General features: G+C 42.2%; 1 protein-coding gene across 1 annotated transcript in view; it reads left to right on the top strand.

The window, feature by feature from the left end:
- The window catches only part of nedd4a (NEDD4 E3 ubiquitin protein ligase a), a 56,170-nt gene that overhangs the window by 5,642 nt on the left and 29,392 nt on the right, over positions 1-21,136 (top strand). The window contains exon 5 of the mRNA XM_080730517.1: positions 5,449-5,502. Within this exon, the coding sequence (XP_080586643.1) occupies positions 5,449-5,502 (54 nt within the window). The remainder of the gene's footprint in view (positions 1-5,448; positions 5,503-21,136) is intronic.

Below are 21,136 nucleotides of genomic sequence, written 5' to 3'. Positions count from 1 at the left end.
GACGTTTCTCGTGCACAGCATGTTTCCGCGTTGGTTAAAGTAGCTGATCTACAAGCTCACGTTGTCTCGTGGATGTGACGCGTTGTGAGCTTGCAGATCAGCTATTTTCGCCGTGCAACACACATAGGACAAAGTATAGTCAGTCAGGCTTGCGAGACGAGGAGGAGATTCACAGTGCAGCAGCAGAGTGCAGACAGCACCGCATATCAACGGAGGAACGTTCACGAGGAGCTGTGTGCAGTGCCTACTATTGGAGCATGTGAATGAAAAGAGAGACGAGAGGAGCAGAGGACAGACGACCGCGGAGGCGCGGACCGCCGCATGAACGGCCGACGAACGCCGACGAACGTCGTTCACGGGCGTCAGAATGACCGCGTTCGACAATATCGTTCATCAAGCGAAAACAATTACGTTCAGTTCACGTTCGCCCAAAATATGAACGTGTTCATGAACGATCGTTCTTTGAACGCGTTCGGGTACAACACTGGCAGAGTGTGGGTTGTGGGGAAAGTTACTGTAACTGGTGCGTGCGTGAGAGCATCATGTAAGGAGCAGCTCATGGAGGAGTGTATATTTATTTACCCGTTGGAAGATGAGACACACATCAAACGCACCTGGTGAAAGCGAGAGAGAGAGAGAGAGAGAGAGAGAGAGAGAGAGAGAGAGAGAGCATTCCTAACTGTGAGAGAGGGAGCTGATCCCATGGCCTGGAGGAACAGACCGTAACCCTGGCAACAGACAGTAGAAAACGCTAAGAAACAGCTTTAATTTGGGAGAAATGAAATTCGGGCTTCACAGTTATGTCAGGTGTGTTCATATGCTAATGGTGATGCGATTTCAGATCAATTGCTCCAGCCACTGAGGAGAAACGCTGTTTCAGACAGACAGACAGACACTCACTCAGACATTCGCAAAATTATAGTATAGATATCAGAGATTATGAAATTGCACTTCCCAATATTCTGCTGGTATCTTAGCTGACTACCATTGTTAACACCTTGACGTCCGAAATAGAATGGTGGTTGGTAGATTAGCCGTGACATTTCTATTATTGTATTGTGATCTGAGACATAATATTATGTTTATAAACATGACCCCGCAGCCCCTCCATCTTGAACAGCGCCGCTGTTTTTTCTTTTTTTTTTTTCCCCAGGCCAGTAACTCACCATGATTTTCTCGATTTCCGTTGGGATAGAATGGGGGTTTTGGCCGATCGTCGATGTCCCCGTGCGTTTCGCGTGCGCGATCCTTTCACGTAAATGTCCCCGCAAATAGTCCATGTGTGACTGAAGAACAGAACTGAAAAGTTTCGCTAGCATAGCCCCAAGCATGGCTGCTGTAGGAGCTCGAGTGTGCAGACAGCAAACGGATGGCTGGGAGTAGCCTTGGAGAAGGAGAGGCGCTGACGTCACCTCTGCTTCATGCACGGTCTGCATGAGCTACTGTATCAGTGCACGAGTGGTGACTAGGGAAGGTTAGACGATCGCCGATTTTCGGATCAAAAGCTTTTATTCCGGTTTTAAAGACAAAGTCCGGGAATGTACGACGTGGCTGAGAGTCCCTGGGGGGATGTGCGATATAGTACGGTTTTAACATTAAGGGGCTCCCCGTGGCTTAGAAGGTGTTAAAGGTGATACACCATGAAATTTCACTTTTCCTATTTTAAAACCTTTTTTTGGGGTCCCACTAGCACCTTCTATCCTCACAAAGTCCCATTTCAGACCGTTGTGTCTTTCTCTGGTTTTGGGAAGGTGGAGGTTAAAAGCATCCCACGGGTTCTCAAAACAGGCTGTCCAGATTTGCTGCCGTTTGTGACGTCATAAACGGACGTTTTTGAAGATTATTTTCTTTTTTTTTCCAAAGTTTTTTTTTTCAAAAAGATTTTTTTTTTTCAAAAAACATTTTTTCTTTCTTTTTCAAAACACTTTTTTTTTTTTTTTTTTCAAAAAGATTTTTTTTTGGGAAGGGGGGGGGGGGGGGGGGGGGTGGCGCAGTTCAGGCCAAAGGTGGTACTGCAGCTGAAAATGCTCTGAGAGCCATTCACAAATGAGAGGCTCTCTATTCAGGAGTGGTAATTTAGCCTCAAACCTTTTGAAAAACGTTTTTGGGACATAAACAATATGACATAAATACTTTTTAAATGCATGGTGTATCACCTTTATGTTGGGTTCTTCACAGAATGAGAAGCCGAACAGACAACTCATTTCAAGTAGGTTGCAAAGAATACAAGGCACTCACTGTTCTCGTGCAACAAAAGTTAAGAAGCCTTTATTATGGCTGACACCTACACGTTTCATCAGGAGCCTCTGTCAGGGTGTAAGTTAAATTCAAAGCAAACACTTTTATTATGTAACAACCAGAGTGTAGAAGAAGAGAGTCGCGTAACATTTTAATCTCGCTGCTCACTCTGTCTCAATGGGATAGTTCCAAACATTGGTACTATCCCATTGAGATACTGTAGTGTAGAATGACCATTTCTGCATTCCATTCTTACAATGGGAGTCAACACTAGTGGCATCACTCTCATACTAGATCATGCTGGTTACAACTAATGAGCTTCTGTTAGGAACTAAGGATATGAAAAGAAGGAGAGGACAGATACGTCACTTTCTTGGTTTGACAATTCTAGCTGGCTGTATTCTCAGTGTTCTCAGGCACTGGGAGGAAAACCGTGGCCGGATGTTCGATGGAATGCACTTAAGGTTGAACAAGCTTAACCACTTAATCCCTACAATATATTGACTGGAGTCCCCCAGGGGTCTATACAAGGTCCCCTTCTCTTTTCCCTCCCTACCAATATCTTCACCGACAAATAGCAGCTCTGCAAGCTCACAAAGTGTCAAAGGTCACAATCATTACAATATTGCTTATTCATAAGCTGGTCCAGCTGGCTCTCATTGACTCCAATGGGTTCCATGGAACTTCCGGCTCTAGTTTGCCTCCCAGTGCGTCTATATATATATATATATTATACCTGTCGAATTTAGCGCGCTATTAACTAGTTAACTCACAATCCTTTTAACGTGCGATTAACGCAGCTGATGTTTGAGCCTCGGTGCGCTCCGTAGTATAGAGAGTGAGGAAGCGAATGCGCTGACAACAGTCAGTCAGTGTGTGATGCGGCTAGCAGCAGGGCTAGTCATATTATGAGACCCCATAACTCTATGTATGAGACAGACAAAACGGCAGAGATTTTTGCAGCAGACAACCACAATATCACCGCTGACGGCGTCGCGTGCATCAAATACCGAAGCGTTGAAACGGCACATCTGTAGACAGCGCGAGCCCCAGACACACACGCTCCCAAGAACAGGAGTGCTCCAACTTGTACACGAGCACATAATAGCCTACGTCCTTTATACAGTGCCTGCCAGACCCCCTCTAATGCCTCATGCTTGCTTTGTAAAACACCCCTGAGTTGCACTGTACTTGAGTTATATTTATACACCAACTCTCTTCACCAAAAATAGCCGATCTACAAGCTCTTGTAGCATCTTGTAATGAGCTTGTAAATCTGCTACTTTTGGTGAATATCCCCTTAGAATAGGGATGCTGCGGTTTAGTGATTGAATGCCAAGTTTATTTTAAATCTGTCCTAATGAAAGATTTAAGGGAGCCTCCGCACACTCAAAAGTGTGCAAAATCATGTTCTTTATTTTCAGTTAAATAAAGTGCAAGCTTTTGGTCATAGACCTTCAGGCATGCAGCACCTCGATGAGCGGTGGTCCTTTCACTATTAATCTGTCCTAATGGAAGCAGATATTTTCTCAAGTTGTTATGTTTGTTAGGCCTATTATGGACAGTATTTGTTATTATTCCAAATAATAATAAATATGCTGTATTTGCATAAAGCAAGTAGGCTATTTGTCTACTCCCATGTTGATATGAGTATTAATATCTGTTTAAGGTAGATTTAGAACAAATACAAAATATGCGATTAATTGCGATTAATCGTGCGATTAACTATGAACAATCATGCGATTAATGGGATTACAATTTTTAATCGACTGACAGCCCTAATATATATATATATATATATATATATATATATATATATATATATATATATATATATATAATGAATTTCTAAAAGGGAACATCTATAGGAAAAGATTATATATTATAAATATAATAAATCAATAGATTTGAGCCCTGGAAAATAGTCTCTATGAGTATGTTTTACTTTACTAGGAGAACCATTTCCTCTAATGTAACATAACCATAACCGCCAACATGAAATTATGATCATTTAAAAATAAATATATTAATATACACCAATTCATTTACTGTATAATATACAATAACAGAGTCAGAAGCATTAAAGATCACACTGCTTACACGCAGTAAAATCCTTAGGTTTAATTTAACTCTGAAGAGTGTACAAATGTAACCAAATGGACCCACTCTTCAGAGTTAAATGAACACTGTAAATATAGTATAGTTATGGAAACAGACTCCCTTCGTGGTTGGGTTAGGTGTCGTCGTATTTGGGTCAAGGTAAAATCTGCATGATCTCTGTAGTTTTAAACGCCCTCTGCCACTATTTGTAGCATTTTTTCACTTGCCTTCTATACAATCTGTGCTCCTTCAAACGTCCTATAAACATGTCTCAAATGGTAGCCTAAGGACATGTGTCATATTTCAACAGATAAAGGCCACTCGCCAGTAGACTTATGTGTCATATTTCAACAGATAAAGGCCACTCGCCAGTAGACTTCACAAAGTAGTTTATTCGTCTGTCAAAAGATACAAGCACCCTTATTATGCCTTGATATATTATTTGATATTGGAGGCCTTGATTTCGCTTAAATTGACAGCTGTAAATATGGGTAAAGTTTGCATTATAATGGGACTAACATCTGAACACACCTGAAGAAAGATTTCAAGTTATTACTGTATAAACATGTTGTTGTCATATACCCAATTATAATAGAATAGAGATTATGATACACTCTTGAGGGTTAGGGTATTTTTTCCCATAGCAAAACGTTTTTCCCCCTTCTCCTCAGCTGTTATTGCTGCTTCCAGTGTCAATCTGTAGTGCATATTAAGCTCAGTTTAACAGTATTTGGCTATAGTTTGTTGCCAAATCTACTCTCTACCGTTATGACTGGATTAGATTAGATCTGATTTGATGTACTTTATTGTCCCCTTAAGGATATTTGTCCTCTGAATTTAACCCGTCCTAAGGAGCAGTGAGCAGCCACCTCTTTGAATTAGATTATATGTGTGTGGAGGAGAGTAATCCATCACTTCAGAATTATAGTCTGAGATGTTGCTGTGAGTTAAATTAACACAAAGCACCTTACTGTGTAGACCTAGACTTTTCAATGTAATGTAGGCCTGGATTATTTTCTTACTATATTCTATTCTTATCATCGATTAAATCGATTTGTTCAATTAACTGTTGCACCCCTAATGTATTGTAATGTTTGTTTTATATTTTAGGTTCATCCTAGGAATCATCGTCTTCTGCTGGAGGTGTTCGATGAAAATCGTCTGGTAAATTCTATATATCCAAATTTTATAGTCCCATGGCACGTTTGAAAACGTATTCACAACTTATTCTTACAACTGTGGGGTTCTTCCTGTGTGAGGCTCTGTGGGCTACAGTATATAACTGCTGTTCCTCTTTTAGAAATAGCAGTAATAGTATGTATGCTCTTACCCTGCTGGTAGTAGCTAGCAACATGCATGGTCAGTAGACCACTTGAGCCCTATTTTTGTCGCGTAACGTGTCGTGTGAAAATAGCTGAATCCAAAAGCTCTCAATGCATTTTTTACATTTGTTTTGAATATATTGGAAAATGTTTGAATGCCCAAAATAGGGCTGCCTTTTTGATAGTGGTTTATAGTAGGCAGAAACCATGGCAAGAGAAGAGTTTACTTGCAGAAAAGGAAGTGGTAAAAGAGGAAAAAAAAGAAGAAAAAGAAAAGGAAGTGGTCACTGTGTGACCTTTCACCTCTGTGGGTTTCAGTTTACATGTTTTTTGGAGTGGTGAAAGCACTCCCAATAGACAGGTATGTCCGTGGGTATGTCCGTGGGTGGCTGGGTGGGTGGGTGGCTGGGTGGCTGGGTGGCTGGCTGGCCGTGTCCGTAGCCTGGCAATACCTTGAGTGGCCACACACAACACACTAGTTAAAGGAGGGGCGCTGTTTTGTGCAGGCCAGGCACACTCAACACACACACACACATACACGCACGCACGCACGCACGCACGCACGCACGCACGCACGCTGCTCAGATTCACCACTCCACTTCGAACCGAGGTTTGATTTACTGTTTACATGTACAGTAATGGACTACTAGCAAACACATCTAATCTATAGGTTCTGTATGAAAGGATTTTATTGAAGGCCTAAACAATCTTTAACATTTATGAAAATGTATGTCATAATTAATAATAAAAACATTTTTATGACATTTTTTCAAAACAACAATAAAAACATGAAAATATAAAGTGCAGTGAGAACTGAAAATATTAAGGTAATCAAACAACACAATATGATGGGCCTTTTGATAAGTTTGACAAGTTATTTAAAAGGAGACTGAGTGATCAGATCTGGTCAGGCAGGACATTCTAGACTGACACGTTATGACAGTAAAGTCACGGTCACCCTTTGTCCTCCACTCATCAACAACCTCATGTCAACACTTCCTACAGTATGTTGTAAACGGCTTGTTGCCATTTTATTTGTTGTTGTGAAATGTAAGTCATCTTCAGGCATTGAGTGATATGGCCCAATTGTCATATTTCCCTGCCTCTAATTATACATCAGACTCAAAACTGTCTGAAATGTCCATATTTTATTATTATTATTTATTAGTAGTAGTAGTAGTCGTTGTAGCAGTATTATTTTATGCAAAAAGGTGTATGTTAACACATTTAAAAGATAAAGCCATTTGCCCAGTGTTTGATTTGCTATCCAATTTGCATCCCTTCAAATGTCCTATAAACATATCTCAAACGCTAGCCTAAGGACGTGTCATATTTAAACAGTTAAAGGCCACTCACCAGTAGACTTAACAGCATAAATAGTTTATCTGTCTGTCAAAAGATACAAGCACCATTATGCCTTGATATTATTATCCGGGAGGCCTTGATTTAGCTTAAATTGACAGTAAATATGGGAAAAGTCTGCATATGGGACTAACATCCTCACCTGAAGAAAGATTTACAGGTATTCAATGTTGTCAGATATAGATTATGAGTATCCTTTCATAGCAATTTTGTAATAATAACTAACGTGTAAAGTATGTCTATGTCCACGTTATTGTCTAATTTTACAAAATGATCCCATGGCATTATGAAAGCTATGAGGAATGAGTCATCACGCTGGGAGACCGGATGACGATGACTCTGTTAGGTCATCGCTCAACCCTCACCAACACTTTCAGTCTGGTATATCCGTATTTTAGAGGCAGAGATTTCTGTGGTGTCATTTTCTCATAATTGATACCATTTACCATATAATAAGAATAATATTCCTATCGTCATGTTGTGTGCTGGGGAGGCAGATTGAGCAGTGACTCAGATGGTTCTGGTTGTACTGGACGTTACACCTCCAGCTTCATGTACAGTCGTGTGACGGTTCCGAAATAGAACCAGGAATCATGATCCAAATGCAGTTCTGAGTTGCACTCCTAAAATAACAGATCTACAAGCATTGTGACCGTGCACTGTAGGTCGGCTGTTTCCTGTGGATTTGGGGATTTGTTGTTACACCCTTATCAGGAATTTGAATGACAAAAACTCTGATGATTATGACTCATTGATAAAAAATTGGACTGGGAGTGGTTGTACTGTTTGCTCAGAGCATATCATCAGGTGTTCTTGTTTTAGTTTTTTCAGTTGTTCAGAGGTTAAATCCAGATTATTGTATTTGAACCATGACACTGACCAGGACCGTGTCATCTGTAAATATCTGAAGGCATTGGAACAAACCCTAGGAATTTTTACTGTCCTGAATTCCTCATTGAGCTTGTTTTTACAGTTTTTATTCGCCATTTGTCAGCTAAAACAAGTAATATGATGTTTATTCCATGCCTATTGCACATGAAGTGTAAGGAATATTGGTCGGGATCTATTTCCATATCCATTTTTAATGTATCGAAAAAGTGTCATATATTTTCAAAACAATTCAAAATATGCAAACATAGCCAGGCTTAATAGTGGACCGTCAGCAACAGGAGAGATGAAATGGAGACATCATAGCCTGTCACACGTGGGCTCAAAACTGACGTAGATTAAAATTAAATTATGATCCAGTATATTCTCTCCTTTAGATATTGAACTATCCTACTACCTTGAACTACCTTGCCAATATCTGGAGTCACATCATATCACTACACGCCATATGCAAAGTCGTCATCAGTTAACATTTTCATGGCTTTGTTTATGTTTTTTACATGGACTGCCAATAGATGTCAATGTTCATTTAACCACTTGAACCGTAGCATCCCTATTCTGGGCATGTCATAATAGGCAAACATTCAGCAAAACAACAAAAATAGCCGATCTACAGACTCACAATGCAAGCTTGTAGATAGGCTATTTACGGCAGAGAAATTCGGTGGAAGAGGGGAGCAAAAGGAGGGGACCAAGTATAGAATCCTGGGAAATCCTGATCAATGAATTATATATATAGGGCTTAAGTGGTTAATGAGCTTTTCCCTGCATATTACCACAGTATGTGGTGCATTCATAGTATGGATGTTAGGCAAGCCAGTGCTCATACATGTAGAATGATGTTAAAAGTCATTCCCCTTGATTTCCTGTAACACTATACCAGTGGGTAAAAATATTTGCGGGGTCACAGACCAGCAGAAACTTTAGACACATAGTTGTCAGTGGGAAGTGGAGTCTTGAGTGCGTGGCGTGAGGCACAAGTTAGTAGTTTAGTAGAGTGTCAGTCTAAAATGCAACACAGACGGCTATGGTGTTGGTTTTTTCAAAGGGAGTGCGGCTGCTTGCAAAAGGCACATGGTGTGAGATACTATACTGGTCTGGCTGGAATTCAGGACGTACAGTTGCGACAAGACTGAGGCTGGGCTCTTTGGCAAGTCTGTACTGGGAGCCCTGCCCTTCAGCATTCAATGTAACGATCTCTTCTTTGAGTACAGCTGACGTTCTTAGTGTGGGAGAACATTGGATTTGTTTTGATTCGTCTTAAAGGTTGTGTGTTTTGAGTCATTTCTGCGGAGCACGCCTGAGCTCCTCTTAACTGATAGCTGAGATCAGCCTTGAGGAGGAATGTAGGTTGTCACCGGAGCTATTTTGGCTATGTGCAGTTGCTAATGATTGTAATCAAAGGGCAGTGCTCGGGGCAGTTGCTTTGCTTGTCTTTTTCCCCTGCTAGCAGTTTTTTGTCATGCCGCAGGGATTGGAGAGTTAAGTAAATGGCGCGCCGTCTCCGCTTGCATTTTTCGTCGGGGAGAAGCCACACGGACCCTCTGTCAGAGAGCCTGAGCGGACATGGTGAGGAGAGTGTGCCGGCTCGGATCCCCGCACACTGCTCTGTCCGCATGAAGGTGACTTCCCTGTCGCCAGATGACAATCATCTTCAACGCTATTCTTCAGTATTCATACCTAAAGTTAACGCCGGGGGATGTAATAAGAAGAGCGTTGTGCAGATCGCGCTGCTGCCCTGCGCTAAGCTCGGCGGCGAGCCGGAAGGCAGCGGTGGAGAGGATGGGGAGCCTGTGGATGCGGGGGGTGTGTGCGAAGGGGCGGCCACCGGCGCTGCTGACGGAGGCTCGTGCAGCAGCAGCACGGCCAGTGATGCCGGGTACTGTAGCAGCAGCAGCATCTTCGAGCCTGAGTCTCCAGAACAGCGCAAGACGTCCCCAGAGAGCAGCAAGGCCAGGGCACCGCTGAGACGATGCTCCTCTCTGGTTATATTTCCCAGGAGCCCCTGTAGCACCCCGCCCGCCTCCCCTGTCAGCCCCGTGGCTCTGCCCGCTCTGCCTCCTCTGCCTCCTGGAAGGGGCTGTCATCAGACGTCAGGCCAGGAGGATGATGCAGCCACCTGCAAAGGGTCCACCGCCACCGCTGCACCCAACGGGCCACGCTTCTCCAAGAGCGGCTGTCCCCCAGCCGAATTCAGGGACGCCAAACACATGGTGCAGTTTAACGTTCCCATACAGGACGAACCAAAATGTAAAATGGAGGACAGGAACAAAACGGCGGAACAGCCGCCTACGTCGGACAGGTCCAATAGACACTCCAGCAGCGTGCTGTTTCACGTGGCCCAGCAGGGAGCGGTGGTATCTGGGACGGGAGCTACAGCTAAGGGTGCAGGAGATGAGGAATGTATGGAGGCTCCAGATTCTGAGAGTGAACACCACCCTCGCATGAAGTTGTACCGTAGTACCTCAGCTTGCTTGCTTTCCGCGGCGAAATCATCAGAAAAGAATCCCGTTCCATGTCACGGAGGAAGCGGGCAGGAAATGCCTGGAAACCTTTGTCATCGGGCCATACAAAGGAGCTTTTCCTTGGAAGTGCCCTACCCAAACACTGGAATTTCATGTCACGTTTCAAACCCAAAGCTTGCTACCTCGTGCTCTCCGCACGTCCACATTCATGTGTCCCGTTGTTCTGGGGCGAGGGCTAAGGATGTAAACACGGGCCACAATAGGGATTATACTCTAAGGAATCCAGGTGAAAACGTCAAGGTGAGTGCTGCGTTCCTTCATTGGATTGAAGCTAATTGATTCTACCTGTGTGTCCATTCAACCAGCAGGGCTCGGGCTACGCAGGGCCCATATTTATCACACGTCCAGAAAAAGTACTCATCAAGCAACACTGGTCAGGTGTAATGAGTATTCATTTCACTGTGAGGCAAACATGGCTCTTGTACTGTAAGCCATTGGTTCTCAAAGTGGCGTCCGTGGACCCTTAGGGGTCCATGAGGGGGTTCCAGGGGGTCCCCAGCAAAAGTAGAGTTAATGTCACAATCTTGATGTTGACGTTGAGATATTGATGTTGTTGTGATCTTTATGAAACAAAAATAATTAGTGACACATAACAATTTGACTGCTAACCCACAACTGTAGCTCTCTAGAAAAGTCTGTCACTTCATCTGCTATTTCAAAAATAGCAGATCTACAAGCTGCACACAACATTGCATTGCAATTCATTGTTTGCTTGTGGATCGGCTATTTATTAACTTAGTTTTATGTTCTAAACATTTTGGAACATTTCTGCCTATAAGGACCCAAAATAGCCAGGTTTAAATGTATAATTACAGTGCAAGCCAGAGTGCTGTCCATTGCTGCTGTGTTTACTGTGTCAGCCTACTGTACAGTTGGGCTTATCTGACAAACAACTGCAAAGTTCGGTAACCGAGAAGACGACCGCAAAGTTATGCAGTTAACAAGCCCCAAGTGGACACGCATTCAAAGGTATTCAGTTGCATCACAGTAATGAATTTACACGCTGCTATCCAAGAAAACACTGAAAGAGAAGAACCAACTAAGCCTTGTTTACACTACAGTGGTGTAAAGTAACTAAGTACATTTATTTAAGTACTGCACTTAAGTACAGTTTTGAGGTATTTGTACTCTACTTGAGTGTTTCCAATTTTCAGTACTTTTACTTCTACTCCACTACGTCTCGGATCCAAATATTGTACTTTTACTCCACTACATTTATTTGAAAACTTTAGTTACTAGTTACTTTACAGATATAAATGATTATATTATAAAACATACATTAATGCACTTTAGCTCTATTCTATATCTTGGCTATTTGAAAATAGCCGATCTACAAGCTCACAACGCGTCGCAATGCGACGCGTTGTGAGCTTGTAAAACTGCTATTTTCAAACATTTTGTACTTTTACTTTTGGTATTTAAGTACATTTTGATGCCAATACTTTTGTACTTTTACTCAAGTACATTTTGAATTCTGGACTTTTACTTGTAAGGGTGCCCTCAGACCAAAATACCTATGAGAGTGGAATCCGCATTTCAGTGAGAATGGAGCGTTTTTTTGCAGAAATCCTCTACTGACATGAAACCGCCCCCTTCTCATTGAAATGCATTGGAGGAACGCGGATTCCACTCTCATAGGTATTTTGGTGTGAGGGCACCCTACCAGAGTATTTCTACATTGCAGTACTGATACTTTTACTTAAGTTAAAAAAAAATGTGAGTACTTTTTCCACCACTAATTGTTTTGGCTTTTGAGAGTGTGCAAGCGTCCAGATTTGTGAGAATGTGCGTCGCACACGTGCCTCCGTTTAGAGTAGTTCTCCATTTTTATTATTCTGTTAACGCTTAACGAGTAATCAGCCTAAGTATTTACCCAGGCTATTTATAGTGTCTGGGGGGAAAGCAATGCGCCTTCCTGTTATAAATAAAACAAGCTCTGAAGATACCCCCCCCCCCCCCCCCACCCGACTCCAGATTGTCTGGTCAGCTGTAGCACTCGCCCTGGCCCGTGGATTCAAATTTAACAGCATGATACTAGAGCACAGGGTTGCCAAGTCTGCTCAGAATAAGCGACGTTGCGCTTGTTTTTCTGTAAAGTTTGCTTGTAAATTACTGGTTGTTGTGGTTTCTCAGGCTTGTTTGCAAAGCGTAGCTGCTTATTTGTGCTTGTTTCCTAATGTTAAAACCAATGGTTCTCAAGCATTTTCATGTCAAGGACCCCCATATTAATATGTGTCACACATCTAAAAATGATGCTGTGCCAGGGACCTCCGTACCAGATTTGTTTCTTATTTTCTCTCCACAATTAAAAGAAATTAAACAGCCGCTGCATATACAGTACGTAGGTTTAAAATGCCAGCAAGAGCCGTAATGGCACAATAGTTGCTTCTTTTGGGCTTGTTTTCATAGACTCGGTCACTTATTTCTCTCGCTAAATCTGGCAACACTGCTAGGGCAGCGCTCAGTCATGCCTGCCATGTGCAGCAAGGGGGGGACAGGGGTGGGGTGGGGGGGGGGGGGGGTCAGGGTGGAAGGCTGATCTTTCCCAGTAAAGGATGGTGTGTTCCCGTCCCTTTGGGTCCCCCTGCCTGGCTGTGTTTGTAAAGTATCAGGTGTCAGCCCCCCCCATGCCACCCACCACCCCTCTGCATTTAGTGGCTTGTCAAGAAAGGAGCTCTGCTAATTAGCAAGGTTAATATAGCTGTATTAGTACTTCAGTTCACTTCAGTTGGTTTTAGTTTTAAAAAACAAATTAAGTCGGTTCGATGGTTTGGTTTAGTTTTTATTTGGTGAAAAGTCTTGGTTTTGGTTTAGTTTTGATTAGTTTTAGTGTTGATTTTACTTTTCAATGGTAACATGTCATGGGGTAAGTCAGGTGCGAGATTCCAATAGCTCAGGAAGATTGCGAAAATAGACAATCTTGTGAGTTCTAGATCGGCTATTTTGCTAGTTTTAAAGAACAATATTGGATACTGACTACAACTAAGGGCATTTCTTTATTATTTATTGTTATGTTATTAAATGAATTAAATGTTAGAATTAAATGTTACTTTAATTCTAGTTTTTGTTTGTTTCGTTAGTTTTAGTTTGCTTAGCTGGAGTCTCTCTACCTTGGCTTGAAGATACCAGATATTTCTTTCTTACATTGAAAGATCATCGAGAAATAATCACAATACATAGTAAAAACATCAAATGGCCGATTGTATTTATTTCGTCTTTGTCATGACACAGTAACGGTATCTATTTTATCTTGCACTCTTGCACATAAATGGTAAATGGTGCATTTATATAGCGCCTTTATCCAAGGCGCTTTACAGAGATTGTTCACCCATTCACACACACATTCATACAACTATGGCGGAGGAAACCATGCAAGGCACCAACCTTCTCATCGGGAGCAACTAGGGGTTCATACTCAGAGTCTTGCTCAAGGACTCTTTGACTCTAGCATACAGAAAGTACAGAAAGTATCTTTCGTCGAAAGCTTTGTTTATATTTTTGATTACACCTGCCAATACTGCAGAAAACGATTGAGAAATGTGTGCAGTCCTCACATTTTAAACAACAAAGTAAACTTTGTCTAAACTACACCTAAATGTATAAATGTACAGATTAAAAATTATATTTTCAAATGTTCCCCTCACATGTACAGTTCTCGCTTTTTCACAGGCCATCAAACACATGTTTGCTATTTTAAGTGAACTCTCTCTGTTGCCAGTCAGGAAATCATTTCAATGTGGTGAGACATTTGTGAAACATTTTGTGTTCTGATGCATTTTGAGAACACTTTCACTAAAGGCTTCAAACTGCATCTTGTCATACTATATAATATGCAATACCTGTTGGTATTGCATATAGATTACTTCTTGGCTTTAATTAAATGAGCAACAATGTTACACTTGTTGTTACACATGTGATCACAAGAAATAATACAGCACATCACAGTGAATATTTTATCTAGCCTGCCTAACAATCTATTAACTTGCTTCCAAATTGTTTTGAATCTGTGATATCATTATTCAGCTAAATGGTGACAGTCTCCATTGACTTGGTATCGCATAGTTACTTTATTAACAACACAATTCTAACTACCCTATTCTGAAGAGAATATTCAGCGAAAATCTGCTCGCTGCTGCTTTGCACACTCACATTTACATGTGTGAGATCTCAGATTTGGAAAAAAAAGAAAAGAAAAGGTTTGTGAGGCTTGTCAGTAAAGCATGGCAAGTGGTAGGCATCAATATCACTAGCATACTGTATGTGGAACAATCCTCAAGGAGCACCCCACCTCCCCACAACAATATACAGTATACAGATATAGCATATATGAAGGCATAGGCATTACACAGTCATTTGTATTTTATACATTATTCATGTACTGTATTAATATATAATATTACTGATCTTAACGCTTTGTACGTAGTTGCTCGCAGTGTTGGGAAAGTTCACTTTAAAAACGAACTAGTTCAAGTTCAAGTTCAGAACTTCTAAAATGAACTAGTTCATTTCATAGTTCATAATTCTATATTTTGAACTAAAGTTCATGGTTCCCCAAAATGAACTAACTCAAAAAAGACGTTGCTGCATGCTATTATTTGTCAAAATTATTGACACAGCCCATATAGAACCACACACAGCAATAATTTCATCCAACTTAACATTGAGGTGCCCACAATATCTATGTGCCCACTGCCCAGGTGCCCACAATATTTATGTGCCCACTGCCCAGTGCCCAGTCTTCCTGCACCCTTATTGTGAAGGGCTGAAGGCAGACGTTTCTAAACCTCGCGCACAGCATGTTTCCGCGTTGGTTAAAATAGCTGATCTACAAGCTCACGTTGTCTCGTGGATGCGACGCGTTGTGAGCTTGCAGATCAGCTATTTTCGCCACGCAACACACATAGGACAAAGTATAGTCAGGCTTGCGGACCGCCGCATGAACGGCCGACGAACGCCGTTCACGGGCGTCAGAATGACTGCGTTCGACAATATCGTTCATCAAGCGAAAACAATTACGTTCAGTTCACGTTCGCCCAAATATGACCGTGTTCATGAACGATCGTTCTTTGAACGCGTTCGGGTACAACACTGGTTGCTCGCCTGTGTCACTCACCGAAAATAGCTGATCTAGCTCACAATGTGTCACTAAATGACTTACATTTGATACATTATGTTTAACAAAGGTACAAAATGTATTTTAAAACATTTCCCATGGATCCTCCTGTAATTATGCCTCGGACAAATAGTTGAGAAACAGTGGTGTATGATAGTGTATGATATTGGTTAAACAGAGCTGTGATTGTGTGCTCACTGATTCAGCCATGCAAGAGGGGTTTGTTGTTGAAGCAAAGCCTTGTTATGCCTCCACTGGCGACAACAGTGGCCCAAGGCGGTTTTCTGGTTGTCTGTCCGTATGTCCATAATATTATGTCTGTCCTTTCGTCTGTCCATCCATCCGTCCTTCCGTCTGTCCATGCATCGCCGATGCATGCCATCGGCCCGTCCACCCGTCCCATTCTCATAAACACCATATACAGTATCAACAACTTGAGGACATTTCCTAACATTTGCCACAAATGTCCGCTTTGACTCAAGAATTAACTCAACTGTAGGTGGTCAAAGGTCACTATGACATCACAAACCACGTTCATTAACTTCTTTCAAAGTCTCCATTCACTGCTATACAATGTGGTATTTCTAGTTGACATGGCCGGCAGTTATGTCTATAAGTATGTGCTACTGTGCTACCGTCATACCGTACTATGGTGGAAGTGATATTTCTTTGTTTGTTTATTTATTTTTTTAGCTCTATGGCTCTATATTCTGATAGTAATCATTCCTATAGAGTTACTTTGTTCAATAACCGGCATCTCCCAGCTATTTAGTGAAGACAACATACATTTTCAGCTGGGTTGCAATTTACACATGTCATCCAATCAGGAGAGAGAATCCCTCAAAGATCATCAGCTTGTGTTCCAGTTCTAATTTTGTTCAGTGAAAATAGCTCTCAACACGTGTTGTGAGCTTGTAGATCAGCTATATTGGGAAAAGAGATTTTGCAAAGAGGGGAAAAAAGGAAGCAGGTCAAGTGTAGAGCCCTGGGGGAGTCCCATCAGCTAAGTACAGTAGGTAAGGTTTAAGGTTATGGAACGATGAATACATTGGAATGGTATTTACTATTTAGCTGTGGCTATCAGTCCAACCCTTTCAAGCAAAACCCCAGAGCTTGTTGAACAGCAAGGAAGACCAGACTTTCTGTGAGTCATCTAGCCTAGATGCTGCTTTAATATGACAGTAATCAAATAATTTAACATGAACGATTAATAAGAAAAAGAAAAAAAAATATAAGCTCACAAACTGCGTGGCTTTGGTGAGCTTTTTCTGTCCCGTGTCTAATCCAGGGGTTCTCAAACCTTTTTATACCACGTCCACGACCCAGTATTATGAGGGAAATTATTTGGTAACGTTATACATTTCGGTCTAAATGTAACTCCGCAAGGGTAGGTCTACTCACACAGAGCAATGTTTCATAGGCCTACAAATAACAGTAATACAATCCTTAGCGTTTATATAGTATAATTTTCCCAAAGCCTGTTTTTCTGCTAAACCAAGTGAACTTTCCAGCTACAGTATAGAGTAGGCCTAGGCCCTATTTGAGAGGTCCATTAAAATGCTAATTCACATTTGGACAACAGAACCCCCACTGGCAGCATGGGAGTAGGTGTTGCTCTCCTTGGCCAAAAGGGAGAGAATGTACCTGTCTTTTTGACCTATAAAGTCAAGTCAGTATAAAGTGATTTTTTTCAGTCACCCGAGTGTTAACCGCAGCACTTCCGCTACTTCAGTTTTGCAGCCCACAGCGGATATTGTGGCCAGGGTGTCATAATGTTTGGATAAAAGCCCATAATTGAACAGAATAAAATACTTGCAGGGTAAGTGACTACATAGTGAGTGTCTCTTCTCTGTTTCAGTAGATCTGGTCATCATTTGGAAGTCTGATTAGCCACCAGCCAGGATTTGCTCTCATAAACACAGATTGTTGGATGCCATTCTCCCTAAATGTGCACTCGCTCACTACTCATTGAGCTGACAGTTACCTAGAAACCATCTGCAGGCAAGGGCTCTATCAGGATCCGTGTGTGTTTGGTTGTGCTATCAGTCCATTCAAGGTGGATGGTTGCATCAGAGCATTCAGTGAGCTCCATATTTTCCTTGTAGTCAGAGAGTGCGTTCACAACGAAAACGACAAAATGACCAAGCATGGTCAGTTACTGTCACTGAGCTGCCCTTGAAGTGTTGCTCAACACATTCGTTGACGTCATCAAGCGTGAGGACAACGAGCGAGAAAGATAACAGGGAACTGGCTGGCAGGAAGGATTAGTTTTCCCCCATTACAAGAGAAGGCTGACTGAGTGACACTTCACTGCGTCATTGGAGCACTGAAAAAAAACTTGAAGCCAGTTCAACCTTTTTTTGTAGCTTTTGTGTCGGGTGTCAGTTTGCATGTTCATGTCGCTGACTTCCACTGAAGTGATTTGTATCTGTGGCTTTGTCGCTTCAAAAGTGAACGAAGAATAATGTGTCATTCACACTAGCTGCTACAGTACAAAAGCTACAAAATAACCAAGCGTTGTCAGCTACACTGTCACCAAGTCGCTGTTGAAACGTTTCCCAGTGAAGTCATCAAGTGTGCATCCGTGTTTAACGGCCACAGGCGAGATAAACATAAAGGCAAATAACAGGGAAGTGGCTGATGGGAAATAGGGAATGCATTGTTTCCCCCCATTACAAGCAGGAATTGTGTGGAGAGAGAGAAGGTGAGTGTTAGTGGTATAGTGGTGAAACAAAAACAACTTTAATTTTAAAGGAGCTATAGTCAACTTTTTCTTGAAAAACGGATGCTAAAATAAAAATAATGTTTCGAAAATATTTTATAAAAAAATAAGCTTCATATATGTGTTTCAATTAAAAAATGACCACAAAAAGCGTAAAATAATGATAAAATAATCATTTTGGCCCTTTGTTTACATTTACAGGGCCCGTACTTTGTTTACATCCTAGTCTGTAGACTAGGATGTACACACCTACAATGAAAAAGTTGACTATAGCTCCTTTAAGTTTTGTTGTGGGCGTCTAAAGCTAATAATACAGTTAAAGCTACAATCTGCGACTCACTTTATTAATGAACAAAATGCCAAGCATTGTTGGCTTGTAGATCGTCTCCTTTTGGCAAGCGACACTACCGAGTATACATTAACCCGGGTTCAGGGCTCACCTTGGCTTCCCCACCGGCAGGGCAGGTGCAGCAGATATCTATATTTGTTCATGTAAACATTGTGCGTGCGCTCGCTGCCAGCCACTGTGAGGCGGTGAAGCAGCTAATCTGGTCACAACACAAGGCTGCTGTATCTGTGACAACATTGTGTTTTTGCCTCAGGGCCAGGAAGTAAGTTGGAAATGGTCATGTGATCGAGGCATTCACAAAATAAACGCTGCTCCCATGTGTCTCTGATTCTCTCTCTCTCTCCTTCCGTGTGTCTCTGATTCTCTCTCTCTCTCTCTCTCTCTCTCTCTCTCCCTAAGTTATGAAGAGCCTTCCAAAGTGCAATATTGATATTGATATTTATTTGTATATATGTAACGGAGGTGATCCGAACCTCCCCACCCGGATTCGCGTGAAAGTACAATATCTTAACCATTACGCCAAAGGGATATCCCTATGGAACGAGGGCAGATACTAGACTTTTGAGGCTTCAGGCTGGGGCTGCGACTCTCTCCGCCACACTCACCCCCCTTTGACCTCCTCCTACGGGGAAGCCCGGATCCGGGTCACGGCACCAATGTAACGGAGGTGATCCGAACCTCCCCAACCGGCTACGAACCCGGGTCTCCTGCGCGTAAGTCCAATATCTTAACCGTCACTCCAAAGGGATATCCCTATGGAACGAGGGCAGATACTAGACTTTTGAGGCTTCAGGCTGGGGCTGCGACTCTCTCCGCCACACTCACCCCCCTTTGACCTCCTCCTACGGGGAAGCCCGGTTCCGGGTCACGGCACCAATGTAACGGAGGTGATCCGAACCTCCCCACCCGGATTCGAACCCGGGTCTCGCGCGTGAAAGTCCAATATCTTAACCATTACGCCAAAGGGATATCCCTATGGAACGAGGGCAGAAGATACTAGACTTTTGAGGCTTCAGGCTGGAGCTGCGACTCTCTCCGCCACATATATATATCTCAACTATTGAGACTTCTTCTTTTGTGAAGTATCTCTTTTAGTGCTATTTTAACCACTTTCAACCTGGCCAAGAATATACTGTAAGTATATAATTTTCCAAAGAACAACATGACACATTGTGAGCTTGTGTGAGATTGGACCTGTAACTCATACGATAAAATAGGCTTAAGTCGTTAAAGACTTTTTGCTGTTAGTTTAAGGATGTCTAGTCTGTTCTTGTATGTATGTTGCGTTGTTGTTTACATGGAGTATGTTGCATTGGGGAGTGTCTGTTGTGGAAGTGATAAAACCTTACATGCAAATGATGAAAAACCTGAATGATATATGTTTCTTAGAGATAATGTTTACTGAATTAATGCTAATAATGATAATACATTTTATTAGTAACGCACTTTATATTTGACACAAATCTCAAAGTGCTAATTGTTTTTATGACAAACTATGCACAGGTAGGAGTAGTAGCAACAACAAAAAACACAAAAGAAATTGGCATCATGATGCCAATTCAAAACATTTGGGGTGGAGTGTCTTCCTTGGACAACTGGGTATATGCTTGCTTGCAAAGTGTCATGCTAATCGGTCCAGCTGTGTTTGAGATTAGCTGTACTCAGATGGACACCCACGCACAAACGCACGCACGCACACATACACATTACACACCCACACACACATTCCAGTGGTTGCTCCGCCATACAATACATGGCAGCAGAGACAGCACAATATTTTGCCAGCCTTTCTGCCGCTTCTTTAGGCATCCCAAGTTGTCAAAACCCTCCATCAACCAGTCTGAGGGTATTAAGTCCTAGGCTGGATAACCAGAGGAAACAAAGTTCTTGGTGTTAAAGCGCTCTCTGTAGTTGTTCTCGTGGCATGGGCCAGGAACTGAAAGTCCACCCATAGCTATTCCGACAGTGGACGGACATACTGTACCACTGGAAGGCCGGCCGGCCTCTCTTCCCAGTAGCTGTTCATGAGAGGGGCCATCAGTGACTATTGGTAGATTCCACCGGTGAGCAGTGCCTTCTTATATGCAAGCTACAGTACCTACAGTAGTCCACATACATTGCAAATGCATCCACTGCACCTACTACATTGACAATGGAAGTTACAACGGAGCAGTTTAACGTCATGCCCAGGACACACACACACACACACACACACACACACACACACACACACACACACGCGCGCACACACACACACACACACACACACACACACACACACACACACACACACACACACACACACACACACACACACACACACACACACACACAGGGGAGATAACATAGCCTTTGCCCAACAAAAAAATCATATGCATGAACATACCGTTGTTGTCGGGCAGAAACCTCTTATCTCCATATTTCAACTTTTTGTGTTTTTTCGTAAATTAACACTTATGCTGCCAAGGTTTTTTCCTATTGTATTTACCTTATTTTACCTGATTACGGCATGTGCAC

Source organism: Nannobrachium achirus (assembly GCF_963921795.1).
Source record: "Nannobrachium achirus genome assembly, chromosome: 7".
NCBI classification, from domain to species: Eukaryota; Metazoa; Chordata; class Actinopteri; order Myctophiformes; family Myctophidae; genus Nannobrachium; species Nannobrachium achirus.
Note: the sequence above shows the minus strand (reverse complement) of the source record. Positions and strands in the feature narration are given on the sequence as shown.